The sequence below is a fragment of the Epinephelus moara genome, chromosome 14 (genome assembly GCF_006386435.1).
Source record: "Epinephelus moara isolate mb chromosome 14, YSFRI_EMoa_1.0, whole genome shotgun sequence".
Lineage (NCBI taxonomy): Eukaryota > Metazoa > Chordata > Actinopteri > Perciformes > Serranidae > Epinephelus > Epinephelus moara.
This window is the reverse complement of record NC_065519.1, coordinates 6426689-6446569: the sequence shown is the minus strand read 5'-3', so window position 1 is coordinate 6446569 and position 19881 is coordinate 6426689. Positions and strand designations below refer to the sequence as shown.

The 19881-nt window shown below is 42.9% G+C and overlaps 1 protein-coding gene across 1 annotated transcript in view; it reads right to left on the bottom strand.

Annotated features, from left to right (window-relative positions):
- Positions 1 to 6010: 6010 nt before the first annotated feature.
- The window catches only part of LOC126401137 (potassium voltage-gated channel subfamily H member 5-like), a 63240-nt gene continuing 49369 nt past the window's right edge, over positions 6011 to 19881 (bottom strand). Inside the window, exon 4 of the mRNA XM_050062239.1 lies at positions 6011 to 7190. Within this exon, the coding sequence (XP_049918196.1) occupies positions 6090 to 7190 (1101 nt within the window). The 3' untranslated portion in view covers positions 6011 to 6089. The remainder of the gene's footprint in view (positions 7191 to 19881) is intronic.

Sequence of the window (19881 nt, the reverse complement as noted above, 5' to 3'; positions counted from 1 at the left end):
TTTATAAGAGATAAATTACCAGTTAGTATATTGACAGTGTTTTAAGGTGGATTTTTATTTCAAACTGAGCTGGACAAAAGTCAGACTTTTTATATGAAATGTGGAGAAAGTCTAATAAATGAAGTAAGTAAGTGGAGAAATTAGAGGTCTTCATGGGTCAGAAAATGCACCCATGGATAACGTTCCCTGACCCTGATGCTCACACTCAGAGACTCTGTTAGCAGCATGTTGGTCCACTGATACCTGCCATTTTTCCTAACTGAATGCCCCCCAAAAACATTCAGGTATTGGACATATTAACAAGAACCACAGCGATACAATGGGATCCAATTCAACCATATAACTGAATACAATAGGACCCATCCTGACAAGTGATGCAAGTTAACTCCAAGAGAGGTGAACTTCAACATGACTCATGTCTGTGAGAAGTTTTTGATCGTATCAGAACTTATTTAGTTTTTATCTTACGTTCATTCAACTGCCGAAAGCTTTTTGTAAAGACTTGTTTAGCTTGTGTTTTGTTGAGTTTGACCTGAGGGGGTGCACCACAGGGAAGTCCATGCTTTTACTGAAACCAAAAAATGGCATTTTATATTTCAGACTCCGCTTCAGTCAACATTTAGCATGTTAAAGGGACAGTTCACCTCAAAATCAAAAATACATATTTTTCCTCTTACATGTAGAGTATGAGTTGCTGAAGGGTGAAGATGTCGGCTGTACAGACGTCTGCCTTCTCTCCACCATCATGGAACTAGATGGCACTTGACTTGTGGTGCTCAAAGCGCCAAAAAAAGAAAATTGAAAAACTCAACATCAATGTCTCTTTCCAGAAATCAAGACCCGGTTACTAAAGATAATCCACAGACCTTGTTGTGAGCAGTTTCATATAGAAACTATTTTCTTTCTACCAAACAACATCCACCAACTGTATCATCATGCAGAAGGAAGTGTGCATCTACTGCTAGCTCACCTAGCATCACTGAGCTAGCTAACATTACAGCTCAGCCAAGGAGGACGCCATAAATGTTAACATCTCGTGCTGTCATGACCATGAGCCTCTTGTCCATGAGTAGATGCACACTTCCTTCTGCGGATTGGTTAGCAGGTGTAGTTCGACAGGGAGAAAATAGTTCCTACATGAAACGCTCACAACAAGGTCTGTGGATTATTTTGAGTAACCAGGTCATGATTTCTGGAAAGAGACATTGATGATGAGATTTTCAGATGTATTTTTTGGCAGACATCTCTACAGCTGATATCTTCAACACTCTGCAACTCACACCAAAACAATCTAGACTGATAAATGGCACTACAGGTAAGAGGAAACATATGTATCTTTGATTTGGGGTTAACTGTCCCTTGCTGATATTTAGCATTGTCACAGGTTGTTAGCAAATTAGCATATTGGTGATTCAGTCATCTGTTGCGGAGCTATCCTGTCAAGAACTCTATTGTTGGACTTGTGGGAGTTTTTGACCTGCTGGTGGCACTAGCCTATAAAAAACTTCTCACAGTCATTATATTCAACCTCTGGGGAGGAGAGTGTCGAACTGACAGACTCGCTGCTTTCCTTACAAAAAGAAAAAAAAAGAGACAGTTAATTTTGAATCTGAAAGTGTAGGTGTCTGTTGGTTGGTGAATATAAATATCTGACATCTTATCTGCACACAAACAAATCCTCAGTCCCTCCTATAGATATATCTGTAATAATGACCCTAATCATGGCTCACCTATTGACACTATACACTATGGAATAATAAAAGTCCATCAGAATCAGTACGAGAGTCAAATGTTGCATAGCTTTGCGTGATACTCATATAAGTGACATGTCAGTAAGATAAAGAGATATGACGCATGCTGCTGCTCTACACAGGTACAGTGGTAGCCATCACGGAAATCCTCTGATAGATTAATCTCTGCATTCATGGTAGGAGGGGCCAGATTGCCTGAAACTGCTGCCGCGGCGTCCCTGAGCAAGGCACTTGCCCCTGATTCTTGCAGGGGATCTGCTCAGTGGCCAACAGCAGAGAGAGCGAGGAGAAACTCCTGATGGTGACAGAGTGTGAGTGCGAGGCAGGTGCAGGAAACAGGCTCGTGTGCGCAGGATGAAATACTCACCATTTAAATACAGAAGCCATTAAAACAGTGTTCTTTCAAAAACGTTCCAAAGCAAAACCTGATTAGCATATTGTGACAGAAATCCCATGTCTCAGCTCGTCTTCAACCGGTGTGATTTTATGCCAATTAGCATTACAAAGTTATTAGTTTCACCACTTTCCAGTCTGTTGACAACACAGTCTAACATCATGATCGACTTCAACCAGGATGGAGAATTTTAATATCAGTGCAGTGAGTGGTTCGGTGGGAAGTTTTGAGAGCCGGGAAACTGAAGGGGTTTTGTTTTAGTTTATACTTTTTTTTTTTTTTTTTTTTTTACCAGGGATGAAAAACATCTGTTGACATTTACGTTATGGATTCTTTCTCATGCACGGCTACCTATCGTATCCTCCTGAGACCCTGTGTCCTCATACAAGACATCACCTTTGGGTTTACTTGACCTTATACTTCAGTCTACTTAACTCAGACCTGTTGTCCTTGATTGTGGACACTTTTTGTACCATCTAGTGGTAGTAAGACCACAGTACACTAATCCGTGTAAAAACAAGATGGCAGCCATCTCTGCCAAGTCAGTCTGCAGCCGATACCGACCCAAAAGTGGACAAGGTCTAAAACATGATCAAATGTTATGATTGAAACTTGTTTATTTATGAATAATAATGTTTGTAGTTTTAAATGGCAACAAATTTGACCAATTTTAGCAACGGCAACAAGTTAAGACACTGTTAATTACGATTACGATTTGAAAGGTATGTCGAACCATAATCACTCCCAACTTTCACCAATTGGCATGACGCAGGAGGGAGGGATGAGGCATGTCCGTGTTTGAAACTAAAATCCAATAAGCCAGACATTTACGCATTCATGCAGCTACTTATGTCACTTTTCAAGTGGAAACAAGTACAACACTAAGACTGTCTTCAAGGAGAGACTGTCCAGAGTGTGCACAGTTATCCACATTTGTACGACCCATCATGTCTCACTCTATTCTATGTGGCAGGCTTCTTATGACGCCTTCAAGTGCGGCCATTTAGAACAGTATGTATTTCTGTACATTGACATGTCCTCTACAGAAGGATCCTTATCATAATTCAGTTCTTTTTAAGTATATCTTGACCTACAGACTCCCTGGATTAGCACTGTTAACGTCCCTTGCATCCAAATGATCATGCAGGAAATCTGTGAAACTAGTGTGACACAAGCCGGGTCTTCATTAAATGTAGAGCAAATTTTAACCAAACTTTTGGAAAAAACGGCAAAACAAAAAACAAATTTACGAGCGCTTTTCCATCTACAACTGATATGTGAATATTAAGGGTTGGCTCATCGAGGTAAGCAGTAGGTGGCGCTAGTTCTCCAGTCAGGTGCCATCATACCACTGCAGGAGAACAAAGGACACAAAGGAAAACAATGGTGCTTCTCAAAGTCAAGGAACAAACGGCCGAATTTAAAGGAGACTACGTCATCAAATCCCACCAAAAGACTTCGAAGAAGACCTTTGAATTCTACAGAGGATTGAATCCCTCCTTCAGAGAATTTTCAAGAATGCATGTGGGTATACTAAGCGGGCATGAAGTACCCACAATTCTTTGTGCACAGTTTGCTGGAAATGAAGGCAGGGCCTCTTCAGTGATGCACACCTTGGCACTCGCTAGCCTGTTCCAATGCGTGTTCACCGAATGCTAGTAACGAATCGAACAACGATTATTACAACTATGTGCTCTTGGAAGAGTTCTGTTCGGACATTGATGTGTTGTAAGCCATCAAGAGATAACAGAGTGAGCTCACAGTGGCCTTTGCAGTTACGGGACAAATTGCTTATGTTATGGTACATCATCTTTTTTTTTCAGCCTAACGTTAGCTTTTTAGCTTTAATAATTATGAAAGTGGTTTCATTTGTGAAGGTTATCTTGCTGACGTTAGTTTGCCACAGAGCTCATTTTTTGGCAATAATCCAAAATCCAACGGAAAAATCTCACAGGCTTTTTGAGGAGGGAACCAGTGCGATGCTAACTTCCGTGCCAGCCTACAGAAAAATGTCAACCCTGGAGCGCTCTATGAACTCCAACATGGCCACCAGAAGATGTGTTAGGTGTCACTGACCCATAACCTCGAAGGGTACTTTCACAGCTGCCCTGTTTGGTTCGGTTCAATCATACTCAAGTTGGTTTGCCCCCTACGTGTGGTTCGGCAGGTGTGAACCAAAACAACCGGACTGAGACCTTCTTGAAGAGGCGGTCTTGGTTTGGTTACAAACGAACTCTGGTGCGGTTCATTTGAGATGAACCAACTCTAGGCAATTATGCAACTTTGGAACAAAATGATTCCTGATTCAGAACAAAGGAGACAACTCTAGAACTGAAAGCACCCTCAGACACTTGAGCCTGTTTCCTGCCACCTGTTCATTCACTCACACTGTGGATAATAAAGCAGGAATTATATGAATCTAGTCATTTAAAACTATTTGAGGCTTCCATGATGGCTACCGTATATCTATGTTCTGCCTATTCTTTTTATTCTGCCTTATTAAATATGATTGTGTGTGTGTGTCGTGTGATGGGTGCTGCTGCGCTGCAGGGTGAGGGGGGGACAGTGTCTGAAAACCTCGACTTCTGACAAAACCGACTGATCTGCCTCCTGTGAAGAGAAAGTCTCCCTGGGCCTTCAGGGTTCACATCAAGAAGACGCCGCCACACTGTGCCCGTGTGCGTGTGAAGTGTGCGTGTCAGCTCCTGCACACACACATACACACACACACACGCATATATACGTACGCACTCTGGAGCATAAAACTACTCCTCTGCATGCAGATTTAGAAAACTGATATCATAAAAAGTACGATATTCCATTTTTTATTACTTGAGCTTTTTGCGGCGAAGCTGCTGTCGTTAATGGAATTCAGAGCGGGGCTTCAGTGCGACGCTCGCTGGTTAAGACTGCCGTGTGTGGTGCTGGGGCTGTGGGATTACATGTCACTGTGCTGAGTGGACTTTTATGTGAACTAAACTCCGTGTTATTTCCCCAAAGCCTTCTTGTCGTCCCAGCTTTACCCAAAGTGCATTCTGCCATCCCTGATTCATGCAAAGGAATGGAACAAAACAAAAAACGTCCTTCAGTCAGCGACATGACAACAAAAAGTATAACCAGAATATTCTAGCGGCGTACCCGAGCGATGCATAGACACGAGGAGGATTCTAACAAAATAACCATTTATAAGGGTTTACCCGACATCAAACTGAGGACATTTCCGTAATCAAAAATAGAAATTATTATAAGAAGCAAAAGTGATAATTAATATAAAAACATACTGGAAAACTTCCGTCATGTGTTGAGGGATGCGTCTTCATCACATTTGGGAATCAGTGTTCTTACAGGGCGAAGCTGAGTCTAACTTCTATTCCATCTCACAGGCAAAGGAAAAAAAAAACTCCATCCTTTCCAGTTTCTCTATTAATAAATAATCCATGCACAATCCCTTTGCCAGTAAACCCTTTTGTTATTCAATGTTTATAGTGCTACCAGTATGCAAACCCTGAATGTCCACATAGTAAATTATCAATGAAAAATATTCATATGTACAGTGTAGCTCAATAAAATGTCAGTTCTCTTTAAATTCGATTTGCATGCAGTCAACTGCATAATATACAGGCAATAAGTACGTTCAGTAGTTGTTTCTTTGGCAGGCCAGAATCCAGCTGGACATGCATAGAGAGGTATGTACAATCACAAAAACGGGATCCAGGTCACTGCGGAGTCACGACTCTCACATGACCCGGAGGTAAAAGTCAGTGTGCAAATGTTAAAGAAGCCAGTTTTGTTTTTTTAATCTCCCAGGATTAAGACCAGTGGCGTAACTGGTGCCCAAAAATCGAGCGTAACCTTGAACTGATAATCGTGATCGTAGTTGAACAATGTGCCATGTGATCACTGTATGTTCCAGTACACTCCCTACACCACTGGTGAAGCTCTCTTCAGAGCCCGTCGTCCTTCTCTGAGTCTGGAGAAACAGGCCTAGAAACGGTGAAAATGTCCTGACGTTGGATTTTGGTTTTGGGTGTGGTGGAGGCGGACAGCGCCCCCGTGGACGGCCGCTTCTTGTCTGAGAGCAGTTTGATAATTTCAGCTACCTGACTCTCCAGGGCGCCCAGACGGCCTCCCAGAGTCTGTATGTCCTCCCGGAGCTCCAACCGGGTCTCGTGCAGCGCGGCCTGCAGGGCCTGCTCGGGGATGGGGCAGAAAGGGTGAGGAGACCCCGCTCCTCCGGGGAGAGGGCTGTGGAGGAGGGGGGTGACAGCGGCGGGGGTTCGTGCCTCCCCCGCCCGGTCGATCCGCAGCTCACTCTTGGTGATGCCGCTGTCGCAGGAGTCTGTCTTGCGGAGGGGATTGTTGCTGGACACCCCGCCCTCCTCTATATCCCCACCTCCGCCTGCTTCCTGACCTTTACCCTCCTGAGAGAGCATCTCCACAGAAACAGCCTTGACGTTGTTGTTCAGGCCCTCCTTCCTGGCCTCCACTGGAGCCATGTTGTTTTTCAGGCGCATCCAGCCGCTGGCCTTGACGGCCGGCTTGGCCAGCGCGGGGCTGGTGCTGATTTTAAGCCTGACAGTCTGCTCACCTCCGCCTCCAGCACAACTGGGCTGCAGCTCCATGATATCACAGTTGTTCTGCTTGGCGGGAGGCTCGCCAGGATGGCTGTACGCCAGAGAACTCTGCATGGGCGTGACCTGAGACACGGTGAGCACGCTGCTGCTGGGCGGAGCCCCGTTCTGCATGGAGGAGGGGGGGCGCTGCAGGCTGAGCGGCAGGGAGTGCTGCAGGCTGGAGTGTCCCAGCTGCAGGCTGTGGGGGTGCAGGTGCTGGTGGTGGTGCTGCTCCACCTGCAGCTGGTTCTTTTCCACGTCCAGCTGCGAGGCGGCTGCGGCTCCCTGGTTGCGGAGCTCCTTCTGCTGCTTGAACTTCTGGAAAAGCTTCCGCACGGGATGGTCCTGCGGGATGGTGAGCTGCACCTCGTTCTTCGCTCGCTGCCTCTCCTCTTCCTCCTTCTTCACCTCACTGATCTTGCGGAAAATTATCTGCAGGGGAAACACACGGAAAAGAACAACATGGCGCTTATCAGAACATTTATCATTTCATATGAATACTATGAATAATAATTCCCTCTGTGGCGTTCTCTGCTGAGCCTCGCACATTTATCATCGGAGATAAAGGCTCTTTCTACAAGAGCAAGAAAAAAAAAGGGAAATTTATTATTATGGAAATCTGTCAGTCTGTCTCAACTCTTTCCCTTGAGCACATTCACATGTCAGGAAATTCTCTGCAGTGCACTCAGGTACTGCAAAGTGTAGCTGGCTCCTGGAGATCTGTGTTAAATTATCCATCAGTGCTCCTCCACCTCCCCCTGTATTATTCAGCCTAAGTCTGGCGCCACTCTCTCCTGGCTCCCCTTACACACTAATTACATTGGGAATGACAGAAATCCCTGCAAGGCAGGCAGCCAGCCATCCAACTGGCGATTTAAGTGTTATTCTTAGTTAAAATGATAATGCTCCCAGTAGCTGGAGTTATAGATGGAAGAGAGGAGAGCCGCCCACCTTGCTGTCCATCCATAATCTACCCAACCGACCATTTTTACCTCCTAAACTCTCAGCTTTCATCCGCCTGCACTTCCTGTTCATCCAGCCTCTGCTGCCGAGAGCTTCCTGAGCCAAACTGAGCAAGGTCTGCGCTCAGCGAGAAGAGTCTGTCATCTCAAATCTCCACGGCTGCCTGCAGCCATAACCTGGAAGATTAACACTTTTAATTAAATTAACTCTGACATGTAGAGTGTGCTTTGATTAAAAGTAATTGAAAAGTTAGCACCGGTGGGTTTTGTTTTTGTACTTGTCTCTTTCTGAGGAGAACAATGAGTTCACTGTCTGTGCGTATAAATCAAAACAAGAATCCGTCACAAGTGAGTGTCACTTTGCATTAACTTCAGCAACTGCCGTCCCTTCCTGTTGTCATGTCGAGAACCAAAACGCATCAGAAATGTCTCACAAAAGTGCAGCTGAACAGTGAGGTGAAGAGCACTTCAGCGTATGAATCTAAAGAAGTACCTTTCAGTGTGTAGACGGAATGTTTTGGTATTTTTTCTATTTATTTTTCTATGGAAACACAAAACAATTATAAAAGTTGTCAGTCACGTACTGTAGTGAATATTCTCTGAGAGCTGTCCACTAAACCCACTAAATACCCACAAAAGACTGATGCAAGTTATGGGAATGGTAGCTTACGTAGACCTTCAGAGATCTATCTCACTTGTTCATGTTAAAAGTTTTTCATTTGTAAACAATAAAGCAATTTTAAATCTAAATTTGAAAATGCTACATTTTCTGAAGTAAATGGAAGTGTGCAACTAAAAATGCAGCTGAAACAATGACACAGCAAACAACTTTGACTTTGTCAGGGTGGGTCAATTTTTTCTGAGGTTTTTATACCCAGTAGTGTTTGTTTTGTGTCCAAAACTTTAGATTATGGTCAAAGTTTAAAATGCTATTTTCCCAAGCCCCTCTAAAAATGTTTTCCCATGTTCTGCGTGATGATGTTCATTCATTGATTTTCCGTAACCACTTGTCCTGGGTTGCATATGTTGCTGGAGCAGCAGTACATCCTGGACAGGTCACCAGACTATCACAGGGCTGACACACAGAAACAGACAACCATTCACACTCACATTCACACCTACGGACAATTTAGAGTCACCAATTAACCTGCATGTCTTTGGACTGTAGGAGGAAGCTGGAGTACCCGGAGGAAACCCACGCTGACACGAGGAGAACATGCAAACTCCAAACAGCACGCTGACACGAGGAGAACATGCAAACTCCAAACAGAAGGGCCCTGGCTGGCTGGTGGATTCAAACCCAAAACCCTCTTGCGGTGAGGTGACAGTGCTAGCCACTGCAGTGAACCATTAATGCCTACATAATCAGGCTCCCAAGGTGCCCAGTGACCTTGTGGTTCCACTTAGAGCTTCTGGCATCAGTAACAACAGTTTTTTTCTGTCATGGAATTAACGTGGAATTCTTTACCTGGAGAACTCAAATTGGATCCTGATCCTTCTTGTTGCTCAGTCTTTTGTATCTTAAGGTCCAGCTAGGAACGGGCAAATTAGCTTAGGCTATAAATGCTGTGGTGTGTGGCATTTATGTATGCTACATACTTATACATGCCTATACAAATAAACATTAAATAAAATAAATAAATACACAGCTATATATAAACCCTTCTAGCCCGCCTAATGTTCGTCTTCGTGACTGAGCCGAAGAATTTTGTGTTGGTGATCTTCCAAATCAGCTATATTCATTTAACCCCTTAAACAGCAGGGAAGCTAAGCAATGTACTGCTGTGGAGGTCACATTAGTTCACATAAGATCTGAAAGTCACACCACAACAGAAACAAACGAACCAATGGAGGCAGTGGTTGATCCGCAACTCCTGGGTTCTGCAAGGTAAAATTACAAAAACAGTTTGGTGGCTTTGAAGAGAGCGAAATAATGGCTTCAGTTCCCCTTTGGAAAGAGCTGTCTCACAGCAAGGTAAAGCACTGAAAATATTTCACTGTCTATGGATAAGTGCCTCGTACAACCGCACTTTTAACGATCCGAACTAACTCTTTCAGTTATTACAAGTATTATCAGCGATTGCTGCGCCAACCTGCATCACTGCTTTCTGCTAACGGCTCCTTTATTGATGAAGCTGAAGCATCGAAAGGTACCGGAGTTGGACCTGTGGCATTTGAAACAAAAACACTAAAGAAAATTTAGGTACACGTTACACTGTAGGTGATAAAGTGTCAGCACTAAAAGGTTTTGATGCCACTTCAACTGCAGGTGCTGAAAGGAGCTGAAGTGTTAGTTGAAGTGAAAGTGTTTAACTAGAATTTAACAAGTTTTAACTAACATTAAAGCGCTGACAGGAGTTGAAGTGTCAGTTAAAGTAAACTACCTAAAAGGAGTCGAAGTGCTAGCTGAAGGGACAATGTTAAAAGAAGTTACCAGAAAGTGTTAAAAGAAACTCAAGTGACAGTAAGTCAGTGTGTTGAAGGTACCCTAACTGTTGGCTGAAGTGAAAGGAGTTGACAACAGTGTCAGTTGAAGTGAAACTTTGGAAGTGAGATTGTCAGTTGAAATAAAAGTGCTGAAAAGAGTGTTACTTGAAGTAATGAAAGGAGTCGAAGTGTCGGATAAAGTAGATGGTTTCTTTCTCCAAAGCTCTTTGATACTTAAACAAATTGAATGATGTGGAGCTTGGAAAGATGGTACACGTCATGCTTTCATTCTTGTTTTGGTGTTTAACATGTTTTTGGGTTAAATGTTTTTTTGACACCTTTGTAAATACAAACATTTTACAGGTTTAATATATTTTGTTCCTCTCTTAGATGGCCCAAGAAACACAGTTTCTGGGTTTGAGTCCAGCCTGACAGGACTCCTTCCTACACCTGACTGGACAAGCACACTACATGGACTTTAGAATATCACCTTAGAAAACATGGTAGCTGTCCTGGAAATCATTTAAATGATCCACTACATTAACATAAATCATCGAAGTGTGAATGAATGAAAGCAGGAAAAAAGGTCATGACATTGCAGAATTAAACAGGTTTTATCTAGAGTGCTGGATTCAGAGGTGATGAATCATCATGTCAGATGTGTCCTGAGGTTGCTGATTGGTTCAGCTTCCTGCTGCTGGGCTCAGCAGAGTCTCACCCCATCTACACCTGCTATTAACATGTGATTTGTATCAGTAAAAACTCATTTACTGCAGGTGTAGGTGTATGCAGAATGCTATCAGATTGGCCAGACCTCATCTGGAGGTGGTCTGGATTGCACTGTTATCAGATGTCAATGATAACAAACACTAGACGTTGCAAAGATACTATGGATGTGACAAACACAGACTGTAGGGAAGGTGAGACAGGTCGGTTGTTGAGTTCACTGTTTCAAGACTGACAAGTTGACAAGTGATTGATAGACATGAGCTTTGGTAGAGACATTAATGGTCATCAGACAATGTACCCTAATGACCTTTCCTCTGAAGGCACAGACACACCAAACCGACTTCAAAGATCTAGCAGCGACGAAAGCCCCCTGCTGCTTCGCCCAACGTTGCTGTGTCTCGGCCAAAAAGTTGCACATGAATACACTGCAAAGACTACAGCCAACACCCAACCAGCACGTACATTCTTCCACCTGCATGATAGGCAAGAAGTCTCCACACCAGCAGATGGTGGTCGTCTATAATCATTCAAAATGGAAACCAGAGGACTGTATGGAAGCTAGCTAGCACATTGACAACACAATCCAAAGTTGATTGGCTCTGCTCGTCTCTTTGACTTGCTGTTTAGACACATCTGACAAATATGTGGAAGCATGGGATGCATATTCTACCATTTATTATACTCAGATCATTTATATCATATCACACTTTATTTTGTTTACATTTTCAGTGTGTTTTCTTGCCAGGTTTGGTCGTGGCTTGCAGAAAAGAATAAACCAGATGCTGAAACTATCACTGCAGATCATGAGATGGCCTGGGAGCTCGGCACTGTGCTGCGTCCACATGTAAACAGCCCTATCGGGGGCACCAAAAGCAAGTGGGCAGTGATCCGCGGAAAACTGGCACACATCTAGACACTTCCACGTCCAGTGTGAACCCAGCGTCACTTTCTCTTGACTTTAGCTTTTTGTTTACTTGCCTCACTTCTGTTTCTCTTCTCATGCGCTGAACTGATCTGCTATTAAATGTGATTTCATTTACCAACAGGCTCCGCTACGCCAACGGCAATTGAACATGCTGAATCAGGACACACCGCACTAACCAGGGTCGCAGATGCTCACAAATGGCTGAACTTTGACCGACAGCTGACCGTCGCCTTGATATGTCAGGGCCTTAAGGCCACTAGCGTTTTTTTGGTTTGTTTGTTTTTTAGAGTAAAATGTCCCCATTGCTGTTTGATAGATTGCCATGAAATTTGGTATTATGTCATTTCCTGTGTCACTTCTTCCAGTGTTTCTGTGACAAAACGTAGTTTCGTGACCAGACATACTCCTCAGGGATTCCACCTAGTTAAAGATCTTGTACTGTTGCTGGTCAGTCATGTAGTGTAAAGACTATCACGCCGACATCTTGCGTTGTGTGAACAGTACAACAATCTGACGACTTTGACAGTTGTGCAGTGTGAACTTGGCATAAGGCAAAGACCTTGTACCTTTGATTCCTTGTATTTCAATCAAGCCAAAAATAATTACAACTAATCTTATTCAAAGTAAAGATAGAAAACCATCATGAACTGCTGGAGCTGGTAGAGAGTGTTGTTGTATCCCTGAAGCTGCAGGAACTGGCAGACACTCCCATCAGCCTCAGCTGTACTGTGAGTTTAGCATGCTAACACATCAGTATGTTTTCATTGTTGTTGGGCACCATGCTACATGTTGTTGCCATGTAGCTCAAAGCACCAGTGTGTCCAAGTGGAGCCTCACAAAGCTGCCAGTGTGTCTGTTTGCCTAGAAGCTCTGTCACATGTCACTTTCCTGTCAACTAAACAACTGCTCAGCATGCTCTAGTCTCTACCCACAGAAACTTCCAGCTAAACCTTATTATGTCACACTAGTTTTGGGTCCATTCTGTCCATTGTATTGGTAATAGGGGCAGAAATTGTCCATTGGACAGCTCATCATCCTGCTCTGAAAAACACTGTGACATCCATTTGACAAAGAAAGGTGAGAATAACTGACAACTGCTCATATAAGAACCTTATGGACACCTGAAGTTTGTGTCCCACAGACATTAACACAAAAAATGTTCTCTGCAGGTCTATTCGCAGCATCCGTCACACTGGAACCTGCCTCAGTGAGGACTCAAGAGCCTTTCTAACAGTATACTCTTCACTGACTTCCCTGGATTCTTTGACACTCACAGTACGGCTTGTTGTGAAGGGTTCAGTTAGTCTCCTGGTTCTGACTGTTGAACTTTACCCCTCCAGCAAACCTTCACAGGGCATGGCTGACTCGACAGGGGCCAAAGAGCCAGTGGAAAAGCCCTGATAGTTGTGGACACACGAACAGATTTGAATCTATGTGGCGCAAACGGCAAAAACATTTCCATCTGAGTTGAAATGTTTCAGCCTGAGTGAAAATTTTAATTTTAACTTTATGATTTTCATGTAATTAAGGGGAACTCTGGAACCTGGACCCTAATTTCATGTTTTTGTGCCTGACAAAAATTTTGAAATTGGTCCAGACAAAACAGCTGCTATGTAAATACTCAGGGCATTTTCACACCGTTAACTTACATCCATTAAATGTGCCTGTTTTTGCCACTGACAGCCTCAGATTGTTATTCTGAGTGTTTGACATGGACCCTAAAGAGAAATGAAATGTTCTTCCACAACTTTTGGATGCTCGGCTCCAACTAGAAAACAATGTTTTGATGCATTGGATGTGCTGAATGTGCATATTAAGGCAGTACAGGAGGAGGTGCACATTAATAATCCTCCAGGACTGTAACATGCTCATGTTTAACCCAAACAATGTGTCATGTGACTGCAGTTGGTTCACATCCAGGTTGGAACACCTTCTCATCACAAACCAACCGCACCAGAGTTCTTTTGTAACTGAGACCACCTCTTCAAGAAGGTCTCAGTCCGGTTGTTTTGGTGCACACCTGAGTGTGATTGCTGTGTTCACATCTGCCCAAAGAACCGCACTTAGGGGGCAAACGAACTTGAGTTTGACTGAACCGAACCAAACAGGGCAGGTGTGAAAGCACCCTAAGATGCAACGGTTTGACCTCCTGACACTGACGAATACTATGGCTATTCAGACTTCAGTTCGTAGGTATAAAAGCAACCCATTTGCCATAAGAATGTCGATACTGGACGAATGCAAAAACTCCTCATTTTGTTCAGTGCTAACATTTGTTTCACGTCTAATAGCAATGTCTTCAATTTTCAATTCTCTCTTTCTAAAATATTTGGCATCAACGATAGGAAGTAAGGGAGCTCTGGTTTAGATCTCATGACACAATCAGAATTTCAAAGGACAACACTACGTTAGAAAACTTTTTTGACAAAGTAGAGACTCAGTATTTTACCCAGATCCAGACTTTGGCTCCCCGTTAAGGTTTTAAAATCAGTTGACCTTGCAGTAATGGTTGGCAGTGCGACACGTCTTAAAGCGAGTGCTTTGACCACGTGGCACCAGGTTGAGTGGCCTGACAGTTTTCTCACACTGAGCCCAATTTCTCCTGACCCAATGATTCCGTCCTTCTGTCTCCTCGACAGCCAGCGCTCACATATGGAGCCTCATTCACAGTCTGAAGTAGCCGTCCACTGTGACACATGCACAGAATAACACAGAGAGATGAGTAATGCAGCTGAATGGCTCTCTCTCGTCAGCATCTGAGAATTCGTAAGAGGAGGCGAGATAGATGAATGGCTCCTTGAGAGACACTCGGATGAGCAGCTGTCATATTAACGCAGTGAGTCTCTGTATGAAGACAGAGATTATAAAGAGTGAGCTCTGCTGTGCTGCTTCACAAACCTTTGGTAATGCCTTTACCAGTGTAGTTGAAACGTTGAGGTGACAAAACGGCTGCAGTGATGATTCACATCACATCATATCATCAGCCAGACCTCTGATGACTCAGCACCTGTTTATCTCATGAACCAAACAGGTTATGAAAGTAGGCCAAATTGGTAAAAGTACAGCCTCATGTTAATCAAAATGTTCATTCATCTCCAGCAGTGAAACTACTTGTGTTTGATTTTCTCCTCTGGTGAGTAATTTGCTTCTTTGAGAGGCTTTTTAAATGCTGGTTAACTTCTATTCACCTGAAATATACTTGAGTTGATTATTTTCTTACAACATATTTTCAAATTTTGCACTTTATATGTTTCTGCTCAAGAGGAGCATTTTTCTCTCTGTGTTCCTAATCGCATATTTTTCCTTTTACTATCAGTAAGTACTGCAGCTGCCCTTACAAAGTACATACTGTTGCATGGTGTATGCATACAACTGGGGCATACAAGTGCATCATAACATTGCACCTTGGTCTTTAGCCCTCTTGATTGACATTATTACAAAACACCATGCACCGAGCTTGCCAGCGACAGTCTCCAGGGCTCTGCTGTTCTGCCCTCTAATAGTCGTACAAACGTTAGTCGACCAGAAAGGTAATTAGTCGGCAAGATTTCATTGGTTGCTTAGTCGCAGAAAAAGACAACCCAAAAACAAAAAAATGTGGAACTCCATCAGGAGCTGCACCTTGTCAGAATAAATCAAAACCTATATGACTGGACCATGTTGGAATTTAATTTGAAAGGACAGACACAGGAAGTGTCCACGCTCAGCAGTCAGACAGGAGTCAGGTTAATTTCCAGGGCTGGTACCTGCGGTTATTCCACAGGCTAGTTAATAACATGTCAGGCAGGAAATCCAAAGTGTGGGATCATTTTGAGAAGGTGAAGGACGAACCCAAGGTGATATGTAAACTCATCTTCATTGGTCGACTACAAACATGACGTATCATCTGAAACATGGAAGTAGCTACATGCCCATTAGCCCACAGCGTCATTAACAGGCGGCTCGCTCAGTGTGTGACGTGCACTTGTAGATAAAATATAGGCCTATATTAATGAAGGTTCATTAGTACGGTTTTGTATTTCTCTGTAATGTAGCACAGTGTTAACAATGTTACTGATACTATTCTTTCTCACACCTTCAACTCAAACCACCAAAATATATTATTTAATCATTACATTAATATCAGAAACCTGCAGGAGACTAGTCGACTAATGAACCTAAATGAAAACTACTGATTGACTTGGCAAATTCTTAGTCGGGGGCAGCCCTAGTTGTTACTTTGAAAACTATGTATTTTTAACTTTTAAGTAATACCTGCAGACATTGTAGATTCGAACATGTATTATGGTCAATAAAGTAAAACTAGTCCATACCTGGGGATGTGTTATGTATAGAGGAATAAGAAATCAGTATATTAGAGGAGATGCAAAATCAGAGCACTGTTAATGTACTGTTTAATAAATATTAATGTAAGACAAACAATGCACACTGTATTTAGAAACATGCTTTATGGCAAAATACGTGGAGCATAGTTTTGGCTGACGGCACGGAGGCACGCACGTGTGCGGGGCTGTGCGCTGGCACACAGGTACACACATGCACTCGCAACACGGAGAAAGGAAGAAAGAAACAGTGCAAAGTGCACAGCACAATGTTTAGTTGGTAGTGTTTGTAGGCTGATGTCAGTAAAGTGAAAATACGTAATGGCTGGCTCGCACACAGACACAAATGTGCGTTCGTTCAGTAAAATAATAATTACCTTAGTCTTCAGCAAGTGTTGGTGCTTGACATTGCATGTCCCAAGTGGTCTCCGCGCATGCGCAACTCGCGCTGCTAATGGTGCTCACAGTATGCCTGGGTAGTGGAAATGCGAATATAAACAGTAGAAATGTGGGAAAAATGCAAAAACGGCATTGTGGCTGTCTGCACATGACCAAGATGAAAGCCTATGTGCAAGTTCAGAGAAATAGGTCAAAGCAGTGAGGAGGAAAACGGATGATGACAGAAGGACGGATGGAAGGACAGACGGAGGGACAAAGGTTTCTCCATTTAATAGTAGGATTACATATTCATGTCTCTGTCGCTGTTATTTTCATAGCTGTGTCTTTTTGCTGTTTGTTATGTTGCTCACTCAAACAATTTCTGTTCTATTACTTTCTATTTGACTGGTAATCAGTCACTGAAACCCGCCGTCATCTGTCACTGCAGCTTCTGTCAGCTGTCAATGAGCTGTCGTCTGTTTGAGACTGAGTCAATGTGACGTATCGTCTGCTGTGCAGAAGGTTCAGAGTCAGAACAGTCAGAAAAGCATGATGACTTGTATACCGCAAAATGTGACCGGCACCATGCAGTAGAACATTGTTGTGTTTTTGGCATACTGCAGTTGACACACTATGTAGTGGGGTATACTTAATATTTACTGGCACACCCATAAAGAATTGAAGGCTCTTAATGGGTAGGTTTCTCAAAATTGTTGCACAACTATTAATTCTTTATTTTCTCTTCATTTTGCCCTCAGTCTCCATGGACCATATTCAAAAATATTTGTGCAAATATCACAAACATATATCATCTTAATTAGTTGAAACCATTGCTTTGCATTACAATATAGTAACCCTGTGCAGCTTTTAAAGGCCAAATGTTTTTCTGGAGAGATTACCACTCAGACATCAGCAATAACAGCACAGTAGAGTAGGTAGTGCCATACTGGACGTGCGCCAAAAAACAACAAAACTTCAATCAGACAAAAACATAAACACATTTGCATCGTAGTGGAAACAGCAGTTATGCAACAGATGCTTCCTGCCAGCTCTTAAACACCTGCGTCCTCTAAGTGTCTCTGAAATACAGTCAGCAAAACACGTGTGCTGCTTCAAAATGTGTGTTTGTCTAAAAAGGTACCAGGCAGTGTGTGAGTGAGTCGGCTGGATCGCCCCAGAAGGTCTGAACCCTGTAACAGCAAATGTAGCATCACATTTCGATGATCTCTCTGTTGTCTAACTAGTTAAAGCACAAAACGCAGTTACTGCTGTTTGCCTGTTGTGTTTCAGAACAGCAGATCATCTTCTCACCAGTTAAGTTCTACACTGTGGACGTTATCTAAGAGCTGATGTGCATTAAATCAGTGTGGTCCATTCATAGTTCACCCAACGATCCCCTGAGAGCACCACAGGGTTCTCCTGAAAGTGCCATATGCAGATTGGAGGATGCATATGCTAATGAATAGAAAGCAGAGCCTGGAGGGGATCGGCTACCCCCCCTGAACAGGAAGACACACAAAACCCCCTCCAAATAAACCATCGTAGAGACAAGGGAAGAATTAGTCAAATGTGAGATCAGAACATGGAGATATAGGACGACTACTGTGGAACTGATGTCTGAAAGCCACCACATGCTTCATGTAGGCACTTAGTTGAGTTTTTGTCTCGTCTCGTCTCGTCTTCGTCTCGTCCCTTGTTGGGGACCCTGTAGCTCTAAAATGATTCACCTGACTTTAGGGTTGCACAATTTGAGGAAAATATGTCATAACATTGTTGAGTACCATAAAAAGAGTATTGTAGAGAACAAAGTCTATTCAGTTCTTGACTTGCATGGTACATGTCATCTCTCCTTTACCCAAAATACTGACAGACCCTTGATGTGCTATTCTTTTTAGTTCCTATCCAGCATTGCTCCTTTCATCTGCGCTCATCTTGTCGCACTTTCCTCCAACCATGCAGAGTAGCTCAGCAGAATTAGTCTGATAAATCTCACGTGCATGCAGATTCTGACCAATCAGACAATGGGTAATGTTGAGGATTCTGTCCGATTGGCCGGAGTTAACAGCAGGGTGCATATTGGACAAAATAATGCCTATGGACAGATTGTGATTGGCATTGGAGCATTGGCATTTTCTACTTTTTTTGTTCTATTAAAGGTTATTTATTTAAATGTTTGATCATTAGGGGCCAAGCAGCCTAAGCTGCCAGGACCCTATTGTTTTCCTGCATGTTCTTCTTCTTCTTCTTCCGAGGAAATCCTACTTTCCATGTGCAAAAAATCACCAAACTTTGCACAAAGGTCCAGTCCCATGCCAGATTGCCTCAGCTGCAAAAACAGGCCAATAGTCCAGATGGTGGCGATTTTAAACATCAGTTTTTCACTTACGGAGCCAATAAATCATTGTTAAAAACCAATTACCAACATCTCCATGCTGTCTATGCTGCAATTTGTGTATTTTCGGATTTTTGTCTAAATAACTGAATTTTTGACAGCCGTTTGAAATCTGCCTTTACACACTAACAGCTGCTGTCTTGCACACAGGTGACTGGCTTCGTCAATTTGTGAAGCTACATGTGACTTCTCTGTTTGCCACTTAGCTCAGTGAGATAGAGGATGGTTCTTTGTGTTGAAGATTGTGAGTTCAAGCCTCAGCTTGTGCAACATTTCCATATGAGAAATCTACCCAAACTTTTCATAAAGGTCCAGTCTCATGCCAGATGTCCTCAACTGGAAACACAAGCCAATAGTCCTGATGGTGGCGCTACAGCAAGCCTCTAAAGTTCAAAACTTTGAAAATCCATAACAAATCAACCATATGTGCTACAGCTTTGGAACTTTCACTTTGAAATGTGCTTTTCCATGGCATGGATGGCTACTGTCTGGCACCCTGATGCTTGGCTTAGTCCATTTGTGAAGCCACACATGAACTGTCATTTGCCAGTTAGCTCAGTGAGATAGAAGCCGGACCTCAGTCTCAGAAGTTGTGAGTTCAAGCTTCAGCTAAGGCAGAACGGACATTCTAATGTGAAAGTCCTATGTTCAGGCATCATGCTATGTGGATTAGAATATATAATATAATTATGATCAACACTTTTCCCTGTTATCCCTCGTCTCTTTTCCTTGTTTATTTGGCTTAGCTCAGTCAATATGCAGAGTCTATCCAATAGCTACTTTTACATTTTAAAAAATGTTTTCATCTTTGTCACCACGGATAATGTTTAGCTCTAAGCTAGATCAGGCCAGTTTGTTCATAATTGCTAGCAGTTAATGTTCTTACTTTCTTGTTCTTGAGTTTTTTCTTTCCTTTGTATATTATGAGTCTGATCACTTCAGCCACTCATCCACAATTTGAAGGGCATGCCATAATTATATGATGTAA